This window comes from Myzus persicae, unplaced genomic scaffold, assembly GCF_001856785.1.
Source record: "Myzus persicae strain clone G006 unplaced genomic scaffold, MPER_G0061.0, whole genome shotgun sequence".
Classification (NCBI taxonomy): Eukaryota; Metazoa; Arthropoda; class Insecta; order Hemiptera; family Aphididae; genus Myzus; species Myzus persicae.
Window position 1 is genome coordinate 79654 of NW_019102844.1, and position 22213 is coordinate 101866.

General features: G+C 29.9%; 1 protein-coding gene across 1 annotated transcript; it reads right to left on the reverse strand.

Moving 5' to 3' along the window:
- Positions 1 to 1485: 1485 nt before the first annotated feature.
- LOC111033227 lies at positions 1486 to 7425 on the reverse strand. The gene is made up of 6 exons (XM_022313874.1): positions 6670 to 7425; positions 5779 to 5969; positions 5254 to 5428; positions 4723 to 4806; positions 3647 to 3809; positions 1486 to 2904 (listed from the first exon to the last, which is right to left on the reverse strand). The coding sequence occupies exons 1-6, from the start codon at positions 6694 to 6696 to the stop codon at positions 2327 to 2329; spliced, it is 1218 nt and encodes a 405-aa protein (XP_022169566.1). The 5' UTR covers positions 6697 to 7425; the 3' UTR covers positions 1486 to 2326.
- Between the last annotated feature and the right edge of the window lie 14788 nt (positions 7426 to 22213).

Here is a 22213-nt window from a genome sequence, read left to right on the forward strand (position 1 = left end):
AATTTTAGATTCAGATGAATAAATTGATTTAACAATATGTGTTTTTTTCATTTTTGTGTTTGACGACGCTCTTTATATTTAAAAACTGCTATTAATAATTAATAATTAATATATAATTATTAAGTATCAATGGTTACTAAAATTAGACCATTTTGGTTCAGAATTGTTTTTTGTTAGATTCAAATTTTACGTATTTTTCACAGTGGCCTACTTAATGATAAGGTACACTCGATGCCTAACTGTACAATAGAGGATACCTGCTGGTGATTTTTTTTTTTGATATATGTATATATATATATATATATTAGTTCTCAATTAATTTAACTTGTTTTAGGTCTGAAATGAAGCCATTAGTATAACTACGTTATACTAAGAAACAAAACATACCAATATTGCATCTATTGATCTATTACCTCTAGACATTTTAAACATTTCAGTATAAACTATGAATTCCAGTACACTATTTTAGGATCAATTTCATTTGATTTACTCAGAATTAAATATATCATTAATTCATGACTTACATCACTATTTCTATACAAGTTACCAATAAATATACTATTTAGGTAATAGAAGAAAAAATATTAAGTTTAATAGTACTATTATAATTTTTTTTTCATTCAGTTGGTATTGCTCACTACCTGAGTACATTAAATCACCACCAAGAATCAATTAAGCCAAGTTAATGTGCTCAAATCATAATTTATGACTATTTTTGAATCCAGGCAAATGGTGTAAATTTGCATATTGCGATATATATTATTTAGGTAAATACTACTCAAACATAATAGGTATTAACAAAAGTATAAACAATGTAATGAAAAAAATAAAAACAAATAATAATATTTATAATAATAATAATGCCATATCCGTATAAATTAAAACAATAAAAACAAATATAAACAAAACAAAAATGTTATTTAAGAATTCAGGTAACTAAAATTTTTTTTAAATACATCTTGTCTTAAGTATATAAACCTTTGGAGAGAAATAAATACAACACTATTTGTCTTATACTTTGTAAATGAATCACTTTAATGTCATTTATAAAAATTATAATACATATTATAATATATTATCTTCTAAATAAATAAAATATAGAGTAAAATAGTAATTTTTGGTTTTATTATTATCTTTAGTATAATCAAACCAATATTTTAAAATACAATAATGCAGTCTGGTCAGTACCTGTAAATTAATTTTCCAGCGTTAAAATAGTTATTTTATACGTTTACAAAAATTATCATAATTATAATATTGAATATATAATTTTATAATTTTTTCCAGATAACATAAATTGGCAAAGAAATGTAGATGACATGAGTGAAAATATGTGGTCTGAGTTTGATTATAAAACTTGTATCATCATCACCATTCAGCGTGAAATATATATTATATAGGTAGATTCATCTATCAGGTAAAGACAGTTAAATTACAGAAAAAATGTTGGTTTTATTAGAGTGATTCACCAAGTATACTCATCTCCATTTTTTTATATTTTCTTGAACAATGATAAAACTTTTTCAAATTCAGATATTTAGAATTGTTAAACATAGTTTAACTCAGTTATTAAAATGTAAAGTGAATTATGCTTAGTGAATCTTCCTGAAGAACAGTTAATTGTTATTTTGCTTATTTATTTTAATCTTAATTATTGATACAAAGACATGATTTAACATATTATACATATTTCAACAGAACCCTTCATTGGTCATCACAGAGTATTTTAATACCCCAGACATGTTAAAACTTTTGTTCATTTGAAGGTAAAAACATAGGAATCTCTAATGCACGTGATATCATTTGTGATAAAAGTATTATGACAGTGTGTTTCGATATTTTAATTAATATAGAATGAATGTTCATAGTTACCGCGAGATGGTAAAAAATGTGTATTTAATATTTTCATGCATTCAAGACACATCTGTAGCAAAAAAATAATAAAATCTTTGAAATCATTAATTTCAGAAAGAAGCTTAGCACATGTGGTATAATATTACTCAATAAGGTGAATAATGAAGGGTTAAGTGTTCTATTGGTAAATTGATTCATTGTATTATGATATAACATCAGGAAATTTAAATTGTGACTTTTTTCATAGTGATAGTTCAAAGGAGACTTTCCACACTAAATAATGATGTATAATAAAGTCACCATAACAAACCTATGTATTTAAAATGTATATTCCGGTTAATATACATATTTTAATTAAATCAATCACCTAATAAAATTATTGTCAAACAAATCACATACACTCATGTTCTTACCAATTATATAACTCTTAAACAAATCACATACACTCATATTCTTACCAACTGTACAATTTTTAAATAATTTCTTCATCTGAAATCATTATACGTGTGTGTTCGTTTGCATGGATGTTACGGTCGACCAATTTTTGTGCGTGCACCAAAGGTTCGTCATACTCACCGCTAGAAGAACGACTTTTATAGAGAATAGGACCTGTATATGGTGTTGCAGCGTTATCTAATAATATATTATTACTGCCTTCTTGTAAGCGTACCGAACATAATCTAGACCGAGCTGATAATTTTAGTCCATTATCAGAAGAATCAGTTAAAGATACAGAGCTTTCAAAATATGACGACAATTCTGGTTCAGATACTAGAGACTCTGAACTTTTGGTTGTCATTGGTCGTTTACTATATTTTGTGAGGGTGCGCATTCGTTTATCAGAGGAATCTGTTTGAGGTGAATGACATTCTTGTTGGTCTGTATTAGGGTCGCCAGTTTTGTTAGCACATGAACAAGTAGAACAGTGTCGTTGAGTTAACCGCTCTTTGACTCTTTCTTCTAAAACTTTTGCCAGGATTGCAGCTGAAACACTGTTGACTGGCTGTGATGATCCTTCTTCTGCATCTCTTGATGACTTCAGATCTTTATCTAAAAAATAATAATTATAATAATATATTTTTGTTATTTCATAGGCAATTAAAATGCATGTTTGGAATTATGTTTATATTAATTGTTACAGCTAATAATTAGTGTTGGATATTGTGTTTAGAATATATAGTGCAATCGGTATACATACATGAAATGAACAAATCTTATGCTGAGGTATTGTGCTATTCTATTTTTCTATTATGATTAACCCAGACACATACAATACGTTAAATAATCAACAGGACATACGCAAAAATTAATATTGGTGACCAGGATATATAAATGAAACATTTTTGGCAACATACCGAGAAATTTTGTAACATCCGAGGCACTCGTTCAGTGTATGTTTTTTAATAATTAAAACATTTAAATGATTTAAACATATTTATATCGTTTTTGTTTGAATCAATTGATTTGAACATAATGAACTCATAACCAATTTAAAATTGTTAATTATATAGGTAATATGTATATTTCAATAGTTTAAATTTTCTATTCAAGAATAAATTACTATTTACATAATTTAAGTTGAACTGTTAAGTATGAGGTATGTATAAACATGTTCAATTATCTCAATTTATAAAAATATAGCTTACATTAAAACATGTTTAACTATTTTTTCTGGAACTAAACATCTTGTATTTCAATAATTTATCACTTTGGAAATTGTACTAGTTTAAAAAAAAAAATGCCAACACTCATTATAGTTTAATGAAAAATAAAAAATATTAAAAAAAATTACCATTACTCAATGAATAAACCATTGCTGTTGGAGGAAATGTAGGAATTGGTACTTTTATAGTTTTTCCTTCTGATTTCTGTGCTATGTTACCATTGCCATCTGACAGTCTACGTTGTTTGCTAAAAATATAATTTCGAACTTTGGATTGTAATTCACTTGGCAGCTAAAAATATAATATAAACATCATAACATTTATTAAACAAAAAATATTTAATTTTGTACATTAATGTTACAAGATTTAAATGTTATAGTTATGCAGTGTTGTTTTTTTAAAATATGTTTTTTTTAAGTGATGGACCAAGTCTATGGTTTTCAATAGGTGTGTCGCCTATTTAAAATATAACCATGTCACTAAATTATTTTTTTGTTATCATTTACCTATTTATTTGGTAAGTATATTTACATTGTATTTGAAAAATATAATTAGGCGTAAGACATTATCACGGAATTATAATAGAGTATATTGGTGAAAACTAAAAACTTAAAAAAAGGTGATACGGACAATGTTTCATCCGGTTTCATCTATATAACATAGATTTTAAACAATTAAATTACCTAGCTTAAAATATTTAGGTACGTAAATAAACATTTGATATGTGTAAGTTTGTCCATGAAATAAAAGATTTATGGTTAGTCTATCAAACTCAAGTATAAACAGATATTTTTTAAATTACCTAATACTTTTTTTTTTCATTTAAATGCCTACCTCGTGCCTACCCAAGACTGTTCAATTTATAGGTAATGATGTAAGTTTATATTTTTGTTTTAATAATAAAATGGTAGCACGGAAAATAAAAATAATAAATAACATATATTAATAAAAGTTATTTTTTTTAAAAAACCATTGATTTATATTGAGTGTGACATCATTTATTTAGATTTAAGTTAGTCTGTTATTGTAAAAAAAGGTTGAGAACCACTATAATAGATTGAATAGGTATGATAAAATATCTTAAGATGATATAGCTCATTAATTATTCAAATCAAAATTTTTATTGTTAAATATTTAACGGATAGATACAGTTATTAATATGTGTATTGTATAAAACTGACTAATACAATTTAAATTTACTTACGTTATCATATTTTTGAGAAACAAAATGAGATGGTTTGCACTGAAGTAATTGAATAGCAATATTAAGATCATTTTTGTACCTTTCCTGTAAGAAATAAATTTACACAATTAAAAATATACCTATTTGTCATATTATTGAACATGATAGATATTAGAGGATGTACAAATAATGACATAACATAATACAAAGTATCTAAAATAATATTAAGAATATGTTCTTAAAAAATAATAAATAATTGATGTAACCATCTTAGTTATGTTAGTAACTGTAACAGTCAGTTAGTTCATAAGAAAACAAATTCTGAATTATCCATAATTTAATAAAGAGTTATTTCAAGGGTAATTTTTAATTTAAATAATATTGTGTTGGTACCAAAGATTAATTTTTATAATTAGGTTTTTGTTTGTATTTGTGTTGATTATTACTACCTTCACAATTTGTTGACTAAATAATTTATTCACAAAATATCATGAATATCAATTATTTAATTTATGATTTTATTAATTAAAAATATTGACTTAAATAACTTACATTTTCATCGTTCAATTGATTCACTTGAAATTGTTGGTCAACCAGTTTTTGAGATATAATTGTGATTTCTGAGTTTAATACATTCTTTTCTGATTCAGTTTTGTCAACAAGTAACAATAATTTATCTTCAAGACTTTGGTTGACACGTTGGACTCTCTTATGTGATTCTAATAATCTAAATAAAACATATTATCATATTACAGTTAAATGTTTACAATAACCTGTTACTGTGTAATATTATCAACTGGCATGGCTATCTTCAAAACTCTCATTAACAGTTGTTATATTTTATATTGTTATAGGTACTTAAAAGTAATTAACTGTAGGTATATAAATATTTTATTGTGTCATAAAATATCACATAAAGTAGTGTAGTGTAAATAATTTATCTGTGCATATAATGTAAAACGTTTTGTTAGGTATGATAAATAAAATTGGACTTTATAAAAATGTATTATAAGTAATAATATGTTAGGTATAATTACTAATTCATATTGGATATAATAAAAACTAATAAGTAATTACCTAGAATATTTGTCTTGCCATATTAATATTTCATCTGTTAATGCAGCATACTCGCCATGAGGAAATTTTTCAGCTTCACAAAGAAAATTAGTCTCCATGTTGACAATGTGATTTTCTCTTTCTAAGAGTTTTTGTTTTAAATTTTCGATTTCAGCATGTAAATGTAAGCTAGTCTGCTCGCAGCTACAGTCCTGAACATAAAAATATTATGTTTAGTTAGAATAGATATATTAATTTAAAATAAATAAGTTACAACAAATTTAAAACAAGTTATTATGACTGCATTTAATACCTATATGAAATTTAAAATATCTATAGATTTTTTTAACTATCTATATTCATATGATGTATTTAAATTTGCATGTATGGAAGATTATTTTGGTAGGTAAACATATTTTTTAGACGTCAAAAATGTTGATATAAGTAATGACATATTGGAGAAAATAAAATAAATATATAGTAGGTAGGAAGGTATAGATCATTGACGAATGAAGGACATATGGTATGGTTAGAAAAAGTACTCCAAGGATTTGCTTTCGGCTAGGTACATAATATCACCCGGAGAATTATCGAAAAAATATAATACTGAGGAATTTTAGTTACCGGGATACATTCGATGAAACCAGATTGGATAATGTCAAACCATGAGAAAAAATAGATGAGAAATTTATCCACCAACCTAACCTAACGGTGGTGGTGGCGGACATTGAAAATTACAAGGGCGAACAACGACTCGGTGAGTGGAACCGTCGAGTGTACCGCGGTAAGACACTGAACCGGTCACAGCTCGCACAAGGGGTTGGAGGCGGTGGACGTTGCCATGGTAGGTATCACCGTGGAGTCCGGGAACCTAGCGAAAATCGGGCCGAATATCAGAGCAGGTGTACTCACATTTTTGGCTGGGGCGCGCACGGCCATCGGTGCTACGAAGTTCGCGAGCAGAACGACGTGGACGGCGATGAGCGGCTGCGGCGAGCACCGGGACGCTGGCGGCGGCAACCGGACAGGACAACAGTGACCACCGGTTTCCGTCGGAAGAGGGACGGCAACGGCGGCGGCGGGAGCGGCGAATGATAACGTGCACGTCCGAACGTCGACGTTCGGTATCCGTGTGTGACGACGACCGCCGAGAGGAGCACGTCGAGTCGACGGCGGCGGCGGCGGCGAATACAAGCGCGCACGCACACGCAAACGCACACGTGCGCGCGCAAAGGGCTGCCCAGTAGGACGGACGACCCTGCGGATTGACGGCGGCGGCGGCGGCGGAGATCTGATCGGCGATAGTGTTATTAACAACAAAAATAATAATATCAGTATCGTCGTCGTCGATGTTGTTGTTGTTGTTTTTTTCGTCGTATCAGTGGCGGCAAGTGATAACCCGAGCGATACCGATGATAATAATATGTCATTTGCTCGCGGTATCCGCGGTACAGTCCGGTCGTACGAATAGCGCAATAATAACACTATTTTTTTTTATTGGTTTATTGTTCGAGTACGACGGCGCTACATTATGATGATGAACCGAAAATAGGTTTTAAATCCAAGGTTACGACGGTGTGTTTTTTACGGGTAAATAAGATTCGTGACCATTACGAATCGTCCGGGGAAGAAACCGGATATCCGTGGATTTGCCATACCGCATCGACGTCACCGCGACACGTAAACTCGGTATAGGTAGGTAGGTGATTGTAAAACGTGGCGGTCCGGTCACCGATTGACAGGAAATTATAATAATAAAATATTATATCGTCTGACGTGTCATAATTTTATATTGTGTGTAATCTCGATTTGCGTCGATGTCATGACGTCGATTTACAGGAACTCGTCGACACCGTTTATACCGGGAAAATGTTTTTTTTTTTTGCGTTTCGCCGAATTAAAAAATACGTAATAATAATATTTACGTTGCAAACGAGATTTCGCCGTGGAGCGTAGACCACAACTACCTGTAGATGAGCGGTCCTCATTAGGATTGCAGAATGGGCCAAACGTAGTTTTCGAAAATTATTTGCGGGCCGCACACATTTTTAACGATAATAATTAAAAATATAAAATTATGTATATATTGTTAGGAAAGGGTATTGTAGGAAAAAGTACATGAATGACACAACATTTTTTTCTTGGATTTATAATTATAATTTTAAACGTCAATTCGCAGTTTATTTTATGCAAAATACAAATCATTCATATTATTAGCGTTGTATACTAAATGTATACGTTCATTAAATTATTAGATTAATATTGATATTTTTTTAATTGAAATTAATCAATTTGATTTAATGTTGTTTTGATGTCGATGGACGGTATCTTAGCTTATTTATAGACATTCAATTTTCATTTGTTTTTTTTTTAAATATTTTTTCTACGAAAGTCGATAAAATTGTTTTATCAAAATTATTGAAAATGTAATTATGTATATTATAGGTTTCTCATAAGTTGTTGTAATAACAGTTGAAATACATTAATGATATATATGTATGATTTTTTTTTTATAACCATATTTTAAAGTTCAAATTTTTTACAAAATTCATTATAACCTGGACAATTTTCAAATTTTTTTTTGTTAGTTTTTAATGTGTAAAATTTTAAATTTTTATAGCCAAGGATCGACAATTTTAAACAAGGTTTCTCATAAGTGATAAGTAGTTCATAATATTGTATCTTATGGATGTAAAAAATACATAATCAGTTTTTTTTTTTAAAGATGAAGAATATCGTATTTCGTTATTTTGTTCTAATTTAAAAAACATATCATTCATTGGTACGTGAAACTTTTAAAATATATTATTATATCCTATACACACAATGACATTTTCAAATTTATTTTTTGGGCAAAAATTAATTTAGCCTACTGTGGTACACTAATGCCTTATAGTTAAATAAATTACTCTAATCACATAAATATCGTAAAATATATTACTTAGTAATATTACATAGGCGGACAGTGCTACCCACTTGACCGTTCTATTAAAATTACCTTTGCCCTTCCCGACAGAAAAATGTCCCATGGAGGTGAAAACTGTAAAATAATTATTATCGTACTAATGAATAATTATTATACCTGCCCAGACATTCGGCTTATTAGACAAGGTTACAAAGTGTAGTGTGTACAACAGTGTGTAGTACAGTATTCTACCGAAAAGTCCGGTGAAAAAATTCCAGAGTCATGTCCTAAAATAAAAATTCGGTAAAACTCCAATAGGTATTTTTATTTGCTTAATAACGTGGTAAGTTATAGGTGACTGGTAGGTATGTAATATATATGTTACTGTAAAAGATGTTAAATGTATATTAACGTTATTAACTAGCAATTAACGTTAATAGATAATAATGAATATTTTACAATGTTTATAACGTTAGTTACTAAGGATTTACGTTAATTCCAAACAATATTAGTGAATCATGTTATTTGTATTTACATTTTTGTATTATTATTTATTTTCACATGATAATGCACTGTGAGTTGTGACATTTCGAATTGCATAATTTCCCAACTACTCAAAGGTGCATTTATTTGTTTTACACTTCATCTTACAGTCACATCTTTGATAGTCTTGTGTACCCAAAAGACTACTACATCCTGCTGCTCTTCGGAGTGTTATCTCTTTTTATTAAGATGATTCAAGCAGGGTTTTGAGATCACGTAAAATTTCTTTACACAAGTTGTGATCTCGTATACTTGTGTTTAAGAAAACCATTTTCGGTACCCAATTCAAATATAAATACATTAATATCTATAAATTTCAATTTTGTATTTTATTTTACATACATAGTTTATAAAAGCCGTTATCATCATTAGCAATAACACAAATTTAAAAATATTAAGTCTTTAATATTATATTATATTAAAAAATAATACTTATATCTGGATGCAATGCACGGTTTTTTTTTGAGATTGTATAAACTTTAACTTTAAGTACTTCAGGTACTATAAATATTATTTGAATTCACGTTGAACTAGTATTTTACTTTTTTGAGAAATACCTATGGGTATACTTATTTTTATCTCTAAAAAATAATACAAATCTAAATGATTATATTTTGATTATATTTTGTAACTATATATCTGTATGAAAACGATCCGGTTATCGTGGGTTAGTAGTTCTGGGGGTAGTTGTACACAATCAGAATTTTAGAACTATGATTTTTACGCTATAAGTCATATCTTTTGCTTTTCTTTTTGAAATTCTAGATTTTCGTCAGAAACCTTAAAGGACCTATCTCTGCAGTTAGGTTTTGTACGATGGTTTAATTTTTAAGCGAGCGTTTTTAATTTACGCTTTATAACATGCCAAAAATTGAACTATCACAAAAAACCAACATATGAACACGGATAAAGTCCTCACCATCGAGTTTCATATTAGGTCGGTTCGCTCTAATTTTTACACCAACCGAATCGAACATGACCTGCTGAAATTTGGTATGTTACGCGCACTTATACGAATCGTGATAGTCTGACAAAATTTTTTGTTGCACATTCAATGAGTAAGTATATTGCATATTTTTTAATATTTCGAGTTTCGACAAGTTTAATGTTTATTGCTCATTAATGTGAAATTAAACCCCAACAAAATACCGTTTTCAAAACCTAATAAAGGTGTAAATTAATGTTTCGTCAAGTAGAAAATCGAAACAATGAAAAAATGCCGTCGACTTCAAATTACAAAAATGTCGTTTTTTTCGGTAAGCAAAAATATCAGTTGCACAGTTTATTAAACAGAACGTTAACTCGATTGTTCGAACTCTCGTCAAGCAATTTCACCGAAAAAATATTTGCTTTACATCCTGGAAGTAGTACACCGCCAAATTACTGCGTTTTTTTTTTCGCATCAATCTATTTTTAAAATATTTTCATTCAATTGTCTCATATTTTCAAGATTTGTTCTGTGTATAAATATTAAATATGCATACATATATGACGCGATATTATCGTGTGATTTTTTTTGCGTAAAAAGTCCTCACACTAATCAAATATAAATATTATTATTTAAATTTTAAACGTTCAGCAGAATTATACGACGTATATAATGAGTGTGGTTGTTCGCACTTCGTTTGTCATCGGCGTTAACGAAAAACAACTTCAGATACCTGCCTAATCACAGCAGCTGATACACGGTAATGGTAATTGGTATTCGTGGTATTATTCGAGGTGTTATTGTCAGCCACTCTAAACGCTGCACTTGCATCCAGTTTGCGGCAGACACCTGTCCTAGCTATCGATCATCGAATACAAGACGAGTTTCAATCTACTTATCACATATCAAAGCTTCAATGATTGTTCTACACACGGGGTCACCCATATTTCAATTAATAAATATATTCATTAAATATAGTGCACAAAATGCATTTCTCTTGTGATTGGTGTTGGAAATTCGGAAGAGATTTTTACTATTTATTAGGTACGTATAATAGTTTGGTACAGCTATATATTTCGAAATAGAATTGCTTACCAAGTAAGTAGCTAGGTTGTAGGTACATACCCATACCAATAATATAAGGGTGCCTAAATATATTTTGAAGGTATCTAGAATATTTTGGCGCTTTTTTACGATAAGATTTATCTGTTGACTACCTATATCTCGTTTTGGAATCCGAGACGAAAAGTCCATTTTGAAAAAAAATAGACAAAATGTCCGGATTAAATTTTGATATCGTTGGACGAAAAGCCCGAAAATACAGAATGTTCTATTAAATTTTCTTTTATAATTATATGATTTATTATACAGATACATGCCTACTGGCTACTACATATAATATATCATATTTATATTTAATTTAAAAACATTTAAAATATGTAATTTATTTTACAATTCTAAAGATTAGATTTGTAATCATTTTAATTTAGTATAGTTGTGGACCATTAGTTACACAATTACATGAACATAATTCTAATTATGCGTTGACGATAGAAGAATTTTTAAATCGCATAGGTCATTGTTTAAGACGGGGATGAGCAACCTCTTTTGGTCCACGATCCCCAAAATTATTTATTTTGATAATACGACCCCCCCCTCTTTTCTACCAATATTATGTATGTGTATAATAAATAATTACTTTAATGTTGTCTTAATGTTTACAAACATTTTATTCATATAAATTAAATTGTTAATTTTAGGCAATTTCAATATTTCTTTAATTTAATTAATACAAAACATAAACAAAATTTACTGAAATTATTATTATAATTAACAGTTTAATATTTTTAAAATTATAAAATTACTGACTAACTAATAAAATTACTTAATTATTTTAATGAGAGACCCGAGCTCGGATTGCAGACACAATTGATTCTATGTTTGGTTTGATATTTGACACTTCTACTCTTAAATCAGCTTCAACATTTAATCTGGAGCGATATACTATATATATTAAAGCTGTATATTAAACTCAAAGAGTTCGTTATTTATATTAAATCATTATTATTATTATTATTATATTTTTTTTATTGAACGCTTTGACGGCGAGTACCTCAACACGGTTCTGCAGCATTATTCAATAGCATTAGGCGTCTCGTCTTATATACACATCCCAGCAACGGTCGGGTTATGGTCACATTTTTATCGGCCCGCTGAGTGTGAAATCAGTGAAATCACCACCGCCACGAAGTAACTTTTTTATCTACATAAACTCGCAGCGATCGGCCTCGTCTCCGCGGCGTCGCGTCCCCCGCAAAACCAATTCTCGTATAATATTATATACTCTGACGCGGGTCGTGTATGCAAATTTTGTCGTGCCACCGCTGTCGTAGGTCGTCAAAATATGATATGTTGGCCGGATTCGATGTAATAGCTGCCGATATGTCAATATCACATTATAAACGTATATAATAATACTATGTAGGCGAGTATTATATTTGATGTGTATATACCTAGCCGATATATTATTATAAAGCGAGTGTCGGCGACGCAATCAGGACTGTCTGAGCTCGGTCGTGTGCCTACATTAAGATATTGAATTGGTGCATATATATGCCTATACCTACTTATTTTTTTTTCTCGTAAACTCATGGCGCAATTATTTTGTACCTTTGTCGAGCTGTTAAACTTCATGACGACATATCAGAGCAATGGCCCCGCTGTGCGTTCGTATGGACAAAAGCCGCATATTGTTATTGGCTCACCGATGCACATTGAAACAAAGCATCTTTAGCACAATTTTTGAATTAGGCACCTACCACGGTGAATCCAATTTCGAAACTTTTACCTGCGATTTTTTCGTGCGTTATTGACCTTTCTAGATCATTATTATTTTTATTTTTTATTGCTTCTTTGAGGGATACTTAGATCTCAATAATTTCCGTTGATTGGGTCAATAGCTCAAAAAAATTATTTTTTAATTCTCGTTTTTTATAAATATACTTAACGCATAATGACCTGTACGCATGCCGTATACCTGATTAATAACATCTTTAATTTAAAATATTTTACTCACGATAAAATCTCATATTTTTTAAACTATGATTCATGTGCAAATTATTATAATTTGTAAGTAGGTATAGTGCAGCATTCGATAGGTACTGAATGTTTTGAGATTTTAATGTGTTTCAGGCCAGAATCGAGAAATGTTGTCACTTCATTTTATAGAAGCTCAGTGTCGATCAATAAAACAGTTCTGAATTCATTCAATTGTTAAAAAGGATACTTTTTCAAATTAGTTTTTTTTTTTTTAAAACACTTAATTCTTATAATACCTGTTAAACAAATGTATAGCCTATGCGAGTGAGCCACAATTTTTCACTCATCATACTGTTTGCGCAACTAAAATCTTTATTCGTTTATTTTTTTTTATCATATATTATGTGACGGTAGGCAGTTATATATTATCCATTAATGTGGTCACATATGACACGAATATTTATATTTCTGATGATTTTTAGTGCATTTTTCTAGATTTATGTGTATTTTTTACTGCATTTTCCAGATTTAAAGAGCATTGTTTAATGTTTTTTTAATGTATTTAATCCACAATCCTATAGTTGTGATAAAAATGAATTATTATAATACTACATAATATTATTTAGATATTATCTATAAATATAATATTTATCCTGTCTTTAATGACATTTAACTAAACATTTTTATCGATGTTAAATTAATAAAATAATAAAACACGTTTTTAAAAAGTGATAATGCTTTACGGCCCGTGTGTGGGTTGGTCGTGGGTGGCTCAGTGGCTGGGTTCCGCGGACAAGCTACTTATAACCCCTTTCTATAAGCCAACCCAATGTCGGCTCAAATTTGGATAGTGCTTATATATTATACCGTAGGCTCAAATAACCCAAAAGTAGGTATTATGGGGGCTTAAACACCTAAGAAATTTCACGGGAAGCAAAACTGTGAGAGGCTTATTTACCCCTCTCATATTCCTCGTATATTGATACGTATTCTTCCTTATAACCGTCACATAATATGATAGCTCTATGTGAAAAAAAATCAATTAAATATTTAAGCCAATATTGTAAAGGGCTGTAAATTTGTAGAAAAATTCGATATTTGTAGGTTATTGTCAGACACATTGACTCTTTCAACAAAAAGTTTGAACCAAGTACATTAGATTCGCACGAGATTCGGGGTGCACCCATGTGATTTGCGCCAATGACTATTACACGTAAATTAACTGTACAATAAAATAATATTATACGCTCGTCACCAGTTATATTATTATAGCGGCAGACAATGAAGCGTCATCAATCGTCAAGTATGCGTGTTTTGTGTAATATTATACAGCGGCGTACTGGTAATTTTTTTAATTAACATATATTAGATGACGTGACACCTGAACATTAATTTTCTATTTTTTTCTGAAAAAATATCGATCACTTCACTACTTTTTATTGGTATATCTCTGTGAATACTTAGACGAGCCAATCCATTAAGACGATTTTCTCCCATGATTTCAAACGTTTTAGCATGTAGGACCTACAATAATCAATGATACTGTTGAAGGGTCAGTGAAATTAATGGACGATTTTAATACATCATTAACTTTAGATGAGGAACAAAAACAGTATGTCTTACTGTGTGTGCAAGAACATCGAAAAATTGTCCCCAATTGTGTAAAAAAAGGACACCAGTAGGGAAGTAGGGCACTCAGTAGTGCCGCCCGAGTAATATATTAAACCTACAGTAAAATAATAAAATGTAAATAATGTATTTGTGGAGAAATTGCAAATTTTAAGATCAAAGCTTATGGGTGTTGTAAATAAATAGAATTATCAAAACATGTTAAATCATAAAATATATTGGAAATTTAATTTACTTGAAACAACATATGATGAAAAATTACGATTTTCATGACGGTTTACGAAATACTTACGGAAATACCAAAAATGTCTAGAATTATCTAAAAATGTATTAATAATCTCAAACTTCAACTTCACGGGTTAACTTTATTTGATTGACCTAAAATTTTCATAGGTACCTATACACACCGATATAGGGGGTAAGACCAATAGTATTTTGAAATTGAAAATTAAGGAACACCCTAAATGTGGGTACTGTCTCGGTAATACACGACAACGACGTTAACGATTGTCGATTATAGATTAAAGTGGCCAACACACTAGGCGATTAATCGAACGAAATGAAATACGTTTCACGACGACGACAAAAGATTGTCACGATAATCGCACCGATCGTCCACGTCCGTATCCACAACATCTTCGTGGAAAATACTCATACTGTCCCGTATGGGTACCCACATTAGCTGATAATGTGAGCTGTACTGTTTAATAATATTTACGATCAGAATTCAGAATTACATATAGAACAATATTACAAAGGCATTTTAAAACGTACGCTGTTTATTTCGTCATAATGGATGATTTGTCGGGCGAATGTAAGTTCCTACACGAGAGTGGCAGGTACACAAAATACATACGTAAGTTCCTACACGACGGAAAAGGGTACATAATAATATGTAAGTTCCTACACGGTAAAAACCAGCTAAGTATGTTAGTTACTGCGGAAAGGGTTAAATAGGTATGTATATTTACACAATTAAATATATGTTTATACGAATTTAAAAAAACAAATATATTATGATGGTTAAAAAATATAAAAAAAATCGTTTTTTTTCCCGTAATTTTGTATACGTTTTGCTTTAAATTAAGTATATTAATTTAATGTATATTAGTAAGCTGCGGCTGGACATATTATTATTAAAAGGATACGTCTGTGTATAATATACATATTTATAACCCTTTCCGCAGTGTAGGAACTGACATACGTACCTTATTTTTACCGTGTAGGAACTTACATAAGTACCTTCTTCCGTCGTGTTGGAACTAACATACGTACCTGGTTTTTACCGTGTAGAAACTTACTATTCCCCAATTTGTTATACCCAAGTACGATACAATTATTATAAAGGAACTAGACATTTTGATTTTCTCATAGTAAATTAAATCATCCATTAATTTCGTGGGTGGGGGTTATCCCCCCCCCCCCCCCCGTTAGTACGCCACATGATATTATGATTGTGTTCTAATTTTTCATTCGGACGGCATCTGATCAAATCCGATGAAAACTCGCAAGACTGGTGTAATACTTACGTCTTACCAACCAAATTCTGGAGATTATTTTAAATTCTACGTTTATTCCATATCAACATGAATCTCGAACGTGTTTGACTCGTATTATATTTCGTATTATGATAATAACGCAGCAGCTTACTTTTGATTTCTAGAACGACACACATGGGGTGCGTGCATTTTTATAGCTAGGTAATAATCGATGGGTTCTTAGATATTAGTGGTAGGTCACTTAAATGAGCCATCCGAAGGTCGTAATACACTTACAGAATTCGCTAGACTTTGTCTTTCTACAATGAAAAGTAATATTTAAATTTATGATTCCGAGCTTGCATGCACTGCCGCAACTCTTAAGCTCTAAGCCGTTTTTTTTTTTTAAATGCGACTGTTTATAAAAACAATGTTTATAGTTTTCGACATAACATTGTTGGGTATAGTTAAAATGACCTAACCTAACCTATATATTGTGAGGTATAACACGATTAACTTCTCGTTAAAATTCCTCTGTCCCCGGGCAAGCAATATAAATAAGTTTCTGGACCGCGATAATAGATTTATAGGGACACGTGGGTTGCCTTATACCTACAAAAGTACGCGTTGTTCGCGGTTTTCACCACCATACCGATGACGGTTATTAACGAAAATCGACTTTCTAAAGTTCCACATATTATATGCTTTTACTTTTCAATCGATATACATCCCGCTTGCGAAACTTTTAAGATAATTTAACTACCCCCAAAAGTGCTTTCCCAAAACAACATATCTTCGTTGTTTACAACCATCGCTCGTTCCGATGCACTCGTGAAATAATTTTGCAGCAGGGTAGGACCTCTATTATACGTGAAACACTTAACCTGCAAATTAGATTGAGTGTGGCAGTCGTTTATATAAATGGTGTGACCTGTACTTCGAATCGTCTGCGTCACATCGGCGAATAATACGCGTTCTCAAAATGACGAGAATAAAAATAAATAATAACAATAGTTACGGAAAAACGGTCTGTAGTTATATCTTATCTGAAAATAAAACGTAAATACGATAAAATTGAGTGCTACCGAATATTAATGTGTAATGGAAAAAATTTAGATAAAAGTTCTAAAAGTATTCGACTAATACTAAGGTGAATCCAAAATTTAAAATCCATTTAATATTTAAAATGTAAATATATAATTATGCGTTGTGACGCAATAGAAAGTTTTAGAAACTTACAACGACGACTGCAGTGTGTGTATTTGGGCGAATTTACTATTGCAGTGTTGAACAATAGCTGGCACGTCAAATACGAGGCCCACTGCTAATTTTTGTGTGGCCGGGGTATTGGTGGGCAATTAAATTTAAAGACAAATTTAGAAAAAAAAAAAATAAACAAAATTACAACATTTTAATTTCGTGTCGGAACCACGTTAGAGTACCTATATAGGTTTAGTCTTAAACGTGGCTTAGTGCAATATAATTTCACTATGAATAGAAATGTAAGTGGTAGAAAATAGAGACGTCAAACGTCGCAAACATCTGAAAAGAATTATAAATTTGATTTTTTTTTTTGTGTTTTAAATAATATATAGTTAGATGGGTAGGTGGGTAGGTAGGTACCTCACAAATAACTGTTTATAAAAAAAATATTAGAATATATTATGCAATCTGTCATGGTGTTGACAATTAGCGTATGGGCGTAATTTATGCAATGACACGAAAACACGAGAGGAGAAATCAACCTCTGAGATCATCAATTATTAATATGATTTGATAGTAATTTAAATAATAATAAACGGTTGTGATTGTAACGAATACAATTAAAAATATGGGTAACTTGTTTTTTTCGATACATTTTTATGTGCGGCTCACACATATTAAGCTATTCAATAATATTAGGCCCATATAGAATGATAATACTTTGAGTTTGTAAATGAAGTAAATGAAGTTTGTGTGTTAAAGTGTATATTGTTACTGTAAGTTATGTATATGAAAGTAATATTAGGTACTTATGTGGTTATATATCTTGTTAGTTAACCAACTATTGTTCGAAAACGGCACAGTGTATTTATGATTAATTAAAAATATAAATTATTTACTTGTTTTGAATGAAAACAATTTCCTAAACGTTTTTGTGATATTAACAGTAATTTACACAGTGTTGTAATATCTATGTCATACTATTATAGTAATAATTTATAGTTAATAGATTTCAGTAAAATTATTTGAATTAAATTTAAAACATACTGATATTAGTTGTAATGTAATAATAAGTGCTCTAACTGTATTTTATTATGATTTGCAATTATTTGTATGTCTAGTGAAACTGAATTCATTTCACAATAAGTAAGCAGTTAAAACATGTGTTTCCAAAACATTATGTAAGTATATTATTTACCATTTAAAATGGTCATTGGGTTATATGGAATTGGTTTCCTGGTCAAATAAAGTGTACGAATTGGTTTCCGTTCGAAATTACTTATCAGCGTGCAACTGTTCGAATTGGTTCCCGTATGCACAAATCCCTAAGTCATAATATTTTATTAGATTTTACGATGTCTGTGAAAGTTTATGGATATAATACCTATCACATTAGCTAATAGGTTGTAGATTGGTTATATATTTTTGTGTCTCGTCAGTGTTGTTGTGAAAACTGACCTAGTCACACGTATTTTCATCGCAAAATTGTAGTATTAATGTGTGAGTTTGAATGGAAGTGATGTGTTAAGTGAATTTAAGAAAAAGAATACAGCGGAACTTCCGTAATAACGAAATTTTCTATTTAACGAATTATTTTTGAGAACCATGACTTTCATTGTTGAATACACGTAAATTTATCTTCAAATAACGAATCTGATGTTTCTATAAAACGAAATAATTATTCGATAAAAACTGGTTTTTTTAAATGTTGTCACTAGTCAAATTTTAAACATAGTTCTAAAATTATACATGAACAATGAATCCGATAAAGATAAGCCACCGAAGGTAGGCAAACCGATTAATTTTATTGCAGTATTTTAAAACTTAATGATATAGAAACTTTTTACGAAAAAAGTACAATTTATAAAAATGATAGGAAACAAAACTCACTAATTATTTCTTTTGAATTATAAAATTAAAAACTAAATTAAAATGTAATATAATATTAGATGTTGTTTTTTACATAACATATACAACATAGAAGTATATAATATGTTACCGGCAATTTGGAGAATCGGGTATTTTACAAAATACCAAGAAATCATATAAAATGCCAAAATCACTCGGAAATATACATAATACAAGCTTTGCCTAGGTATTATGTATAATTCCCAAGGTGGAGTAGGAAATATGATAAAAATAAACAAAATTTTGTATCGCTTATATTACCAGCGACTTATTTGCTTATAAGTTATAGTTTATCGTGAATGCACGTACCGTGTTCGCGTGTGCACGATTTGGTGCAATGAAGATTAAAATTCTGAAGTTCTGAAGCAGTGATACGCCAGAAGTCAGTTCACTATATTATGTCAAAAAAGCTACTGCAAATTTACAATGTTCCAACTGTAGGCACAAAAGTATAAAAGAACAGTCGCAAAGGAACAGTCGACAGGAACTAGCCAATGATTTTTAAAATGTGTTTGTATGATCAAGTATCAAAATAAAAAGTGCATATGTCTTAAAAATAATGTTTTTTTGACCTTCAAAATGGGTGAGTTCCCCTGGCACACAATGTTTAAAAATTCCATTTTTCTACAACATGTAGTAAAAAGTAGATAGTAGTAAGTAAAATGTATAAATAATAGTACCTACTTAATATAACAATAATATTAATAATATATAGCAATACCTATGTATAAAAATATAATAGTAGATAAAAATTAGATTTTGATGAGTAATAATATATTATAATTATAAGAATCTTAATATAATATTATAACGTATTATGATAAATTGTTTTTTTACTTTTGCCTAAAAAAAATTGGTATTTTACATAACGCCTAGGTATTCCATAAAATACCTAGGCTATACATAAAATAATATGTTTTATTTACATTACCTAAAATGGGTCGGCAGTATACATAATGTCTAGGCATTTTTCAAAATACCTGAATTATTCATATTGACGGTGACATATACATACACGCAATACAATTTTTTAAAAAAGTTGAAAAAAAATACGTAATTCTACGAATTCCTCCATATTACGAATTTTTTTGCTGCTTATTCGACTTCGGTGTATGGAAGTTTCACTGTAATTTAAATATTATCGAGGAAAGTATCCTTGAACACAATCGTCACAAATGTATTGAAAACGTATTTGAGGGGCAAGCGTTAAACAATGGGTCGAAAAGAAAAGCTCGAGAACATCTTGAACACCCTTCAAAATTAATTTTCCTAGAGTTATTATAGTTAATAATGGGTGACATTGAACAGCTCACATACATCATATGACATCTAATTATTGATGTATATAAATATACTGATAACACTGTTAATCGTACCGGTATTCTAGGCAGTCGTGATAGCCTGTACGAAATGGTAAGGAAATTCTTGTTCATTGAATATATGACAATAATTTGAAAAGTTCATTTAACATAATATAGTAGTCGTATTATCATTATGGAAGCTCTCCGATTCGTATATATTGCCTGTACAGACAACCCTGGAACCAACTCGTATGCCACCTGTAGACAGCCAAGGAACTAACTCGTAGTGATCTTTTGGAATATGACATTTCATAAAATCCCAGAAGAATAATATTAATCGATGAAAATTGCTGACGGTTATTGAAAATGTTAAATTAAAAGATGGTCTTACTGCAAGAGCTATAACGTCAGACTTATACCTATGGGCAAGTTACTGGTTTTGAATACTATGTTTTTCAATTGTTTGAAAAACTACAGCTGCAAGTTACCACCACAAAACGCACTGTCATATTATATGTGTCGAGTTTTTGAATATTTGGATTTCAATGAAAATTTAAAAAAAAACTACTCTTGAAAAAGAAACAATTTATTATTATTATTTACTATTGTTCTCATCGCAAAACAAAACAAGAATCCATTAAATACCTAAACGCCTAGTTATGTACATGCAACACCTAAAACTGCACCCTAATTTATTTATTTTCAACGCACCTATATTGTATCTTAATTATAATATTACATAGTAGAGAGTAGACGCAGTAATTTGTACTTGACAATCAACTCCATATAATATATGGGCTGATCTATGATTTAACTCAAGACATCACTCGTTAATTCAGAAAACACTAACGTTTTTGAAAATAATAACTACCTATTATACATATCGTTTGCCAAACAACTTTTTCATCGTACAATTAATAAAAACATATTTTTCACTAGATATTATATAAAATATCCACTATCACTAAAATCGGACGTTCCGAGGTGTGTGTAATTTACCACTTCTTATTGGTCTAAGACTTACGAAAATTACTCCTGCTTCGATTCCCTTAAGGCATTTTTCTAAAGAGCAATGCGATCAAGAGAAATCAAGTGTTATTAATATTAGGGCTCGGATGTTTATGCACTTAAAACTACTGCGAAGTGCATGCATTTATGCACTAAAAAATTACGAAATATGCTAACAAAATATGAGCTAAAAATGATAAAATATGCATTTTTAGTCAATAAAAACACCAAAATATGCACAAAAAAATGTTTTACAATTCATTAAACAAAAATATTATATTTTTATTACACAGTAGTTATTCTTATATATTTTTTTTTTTTACTAAAATTTAAAATGCATTTTTCATAGTGTTTTATTTACTTTAATTTATATTATTTATTATTTATTACTAGGGCTCGGAAGTTGTAGGAATTGCATATTGTTCTGTATGATCTCAATTTATAGCAGACCTAGATAGAAATTTGAAATATACAATTGCAAGTTAAAAAATTGAAAATTGAAAATGCATATTTT

Bases quoted from the DNA above. Each gene is read 5' to 3' on its own strand.
- LOC111033227 (XM_022313874.1), bottom strand. From the start codon at position 6,696: ATGGCCGTGCGCGCCCCAGCCAAAAAT. The intron at 5,970-6,669 runs GTGAGTACACCT...TTTTATGTTCAG, and splicing joins TGCGCGCCCCAGCCAAAAAT to GACTGTAGCTGCGAGCAGAC. The intron at 2,905-3,646 runs GTAATTTTTTTT...ATTATTTTTTAG, and splicing joins GGTTTATTCATTGAGTAATG to ATAAAGATCTGAAGTCATCA.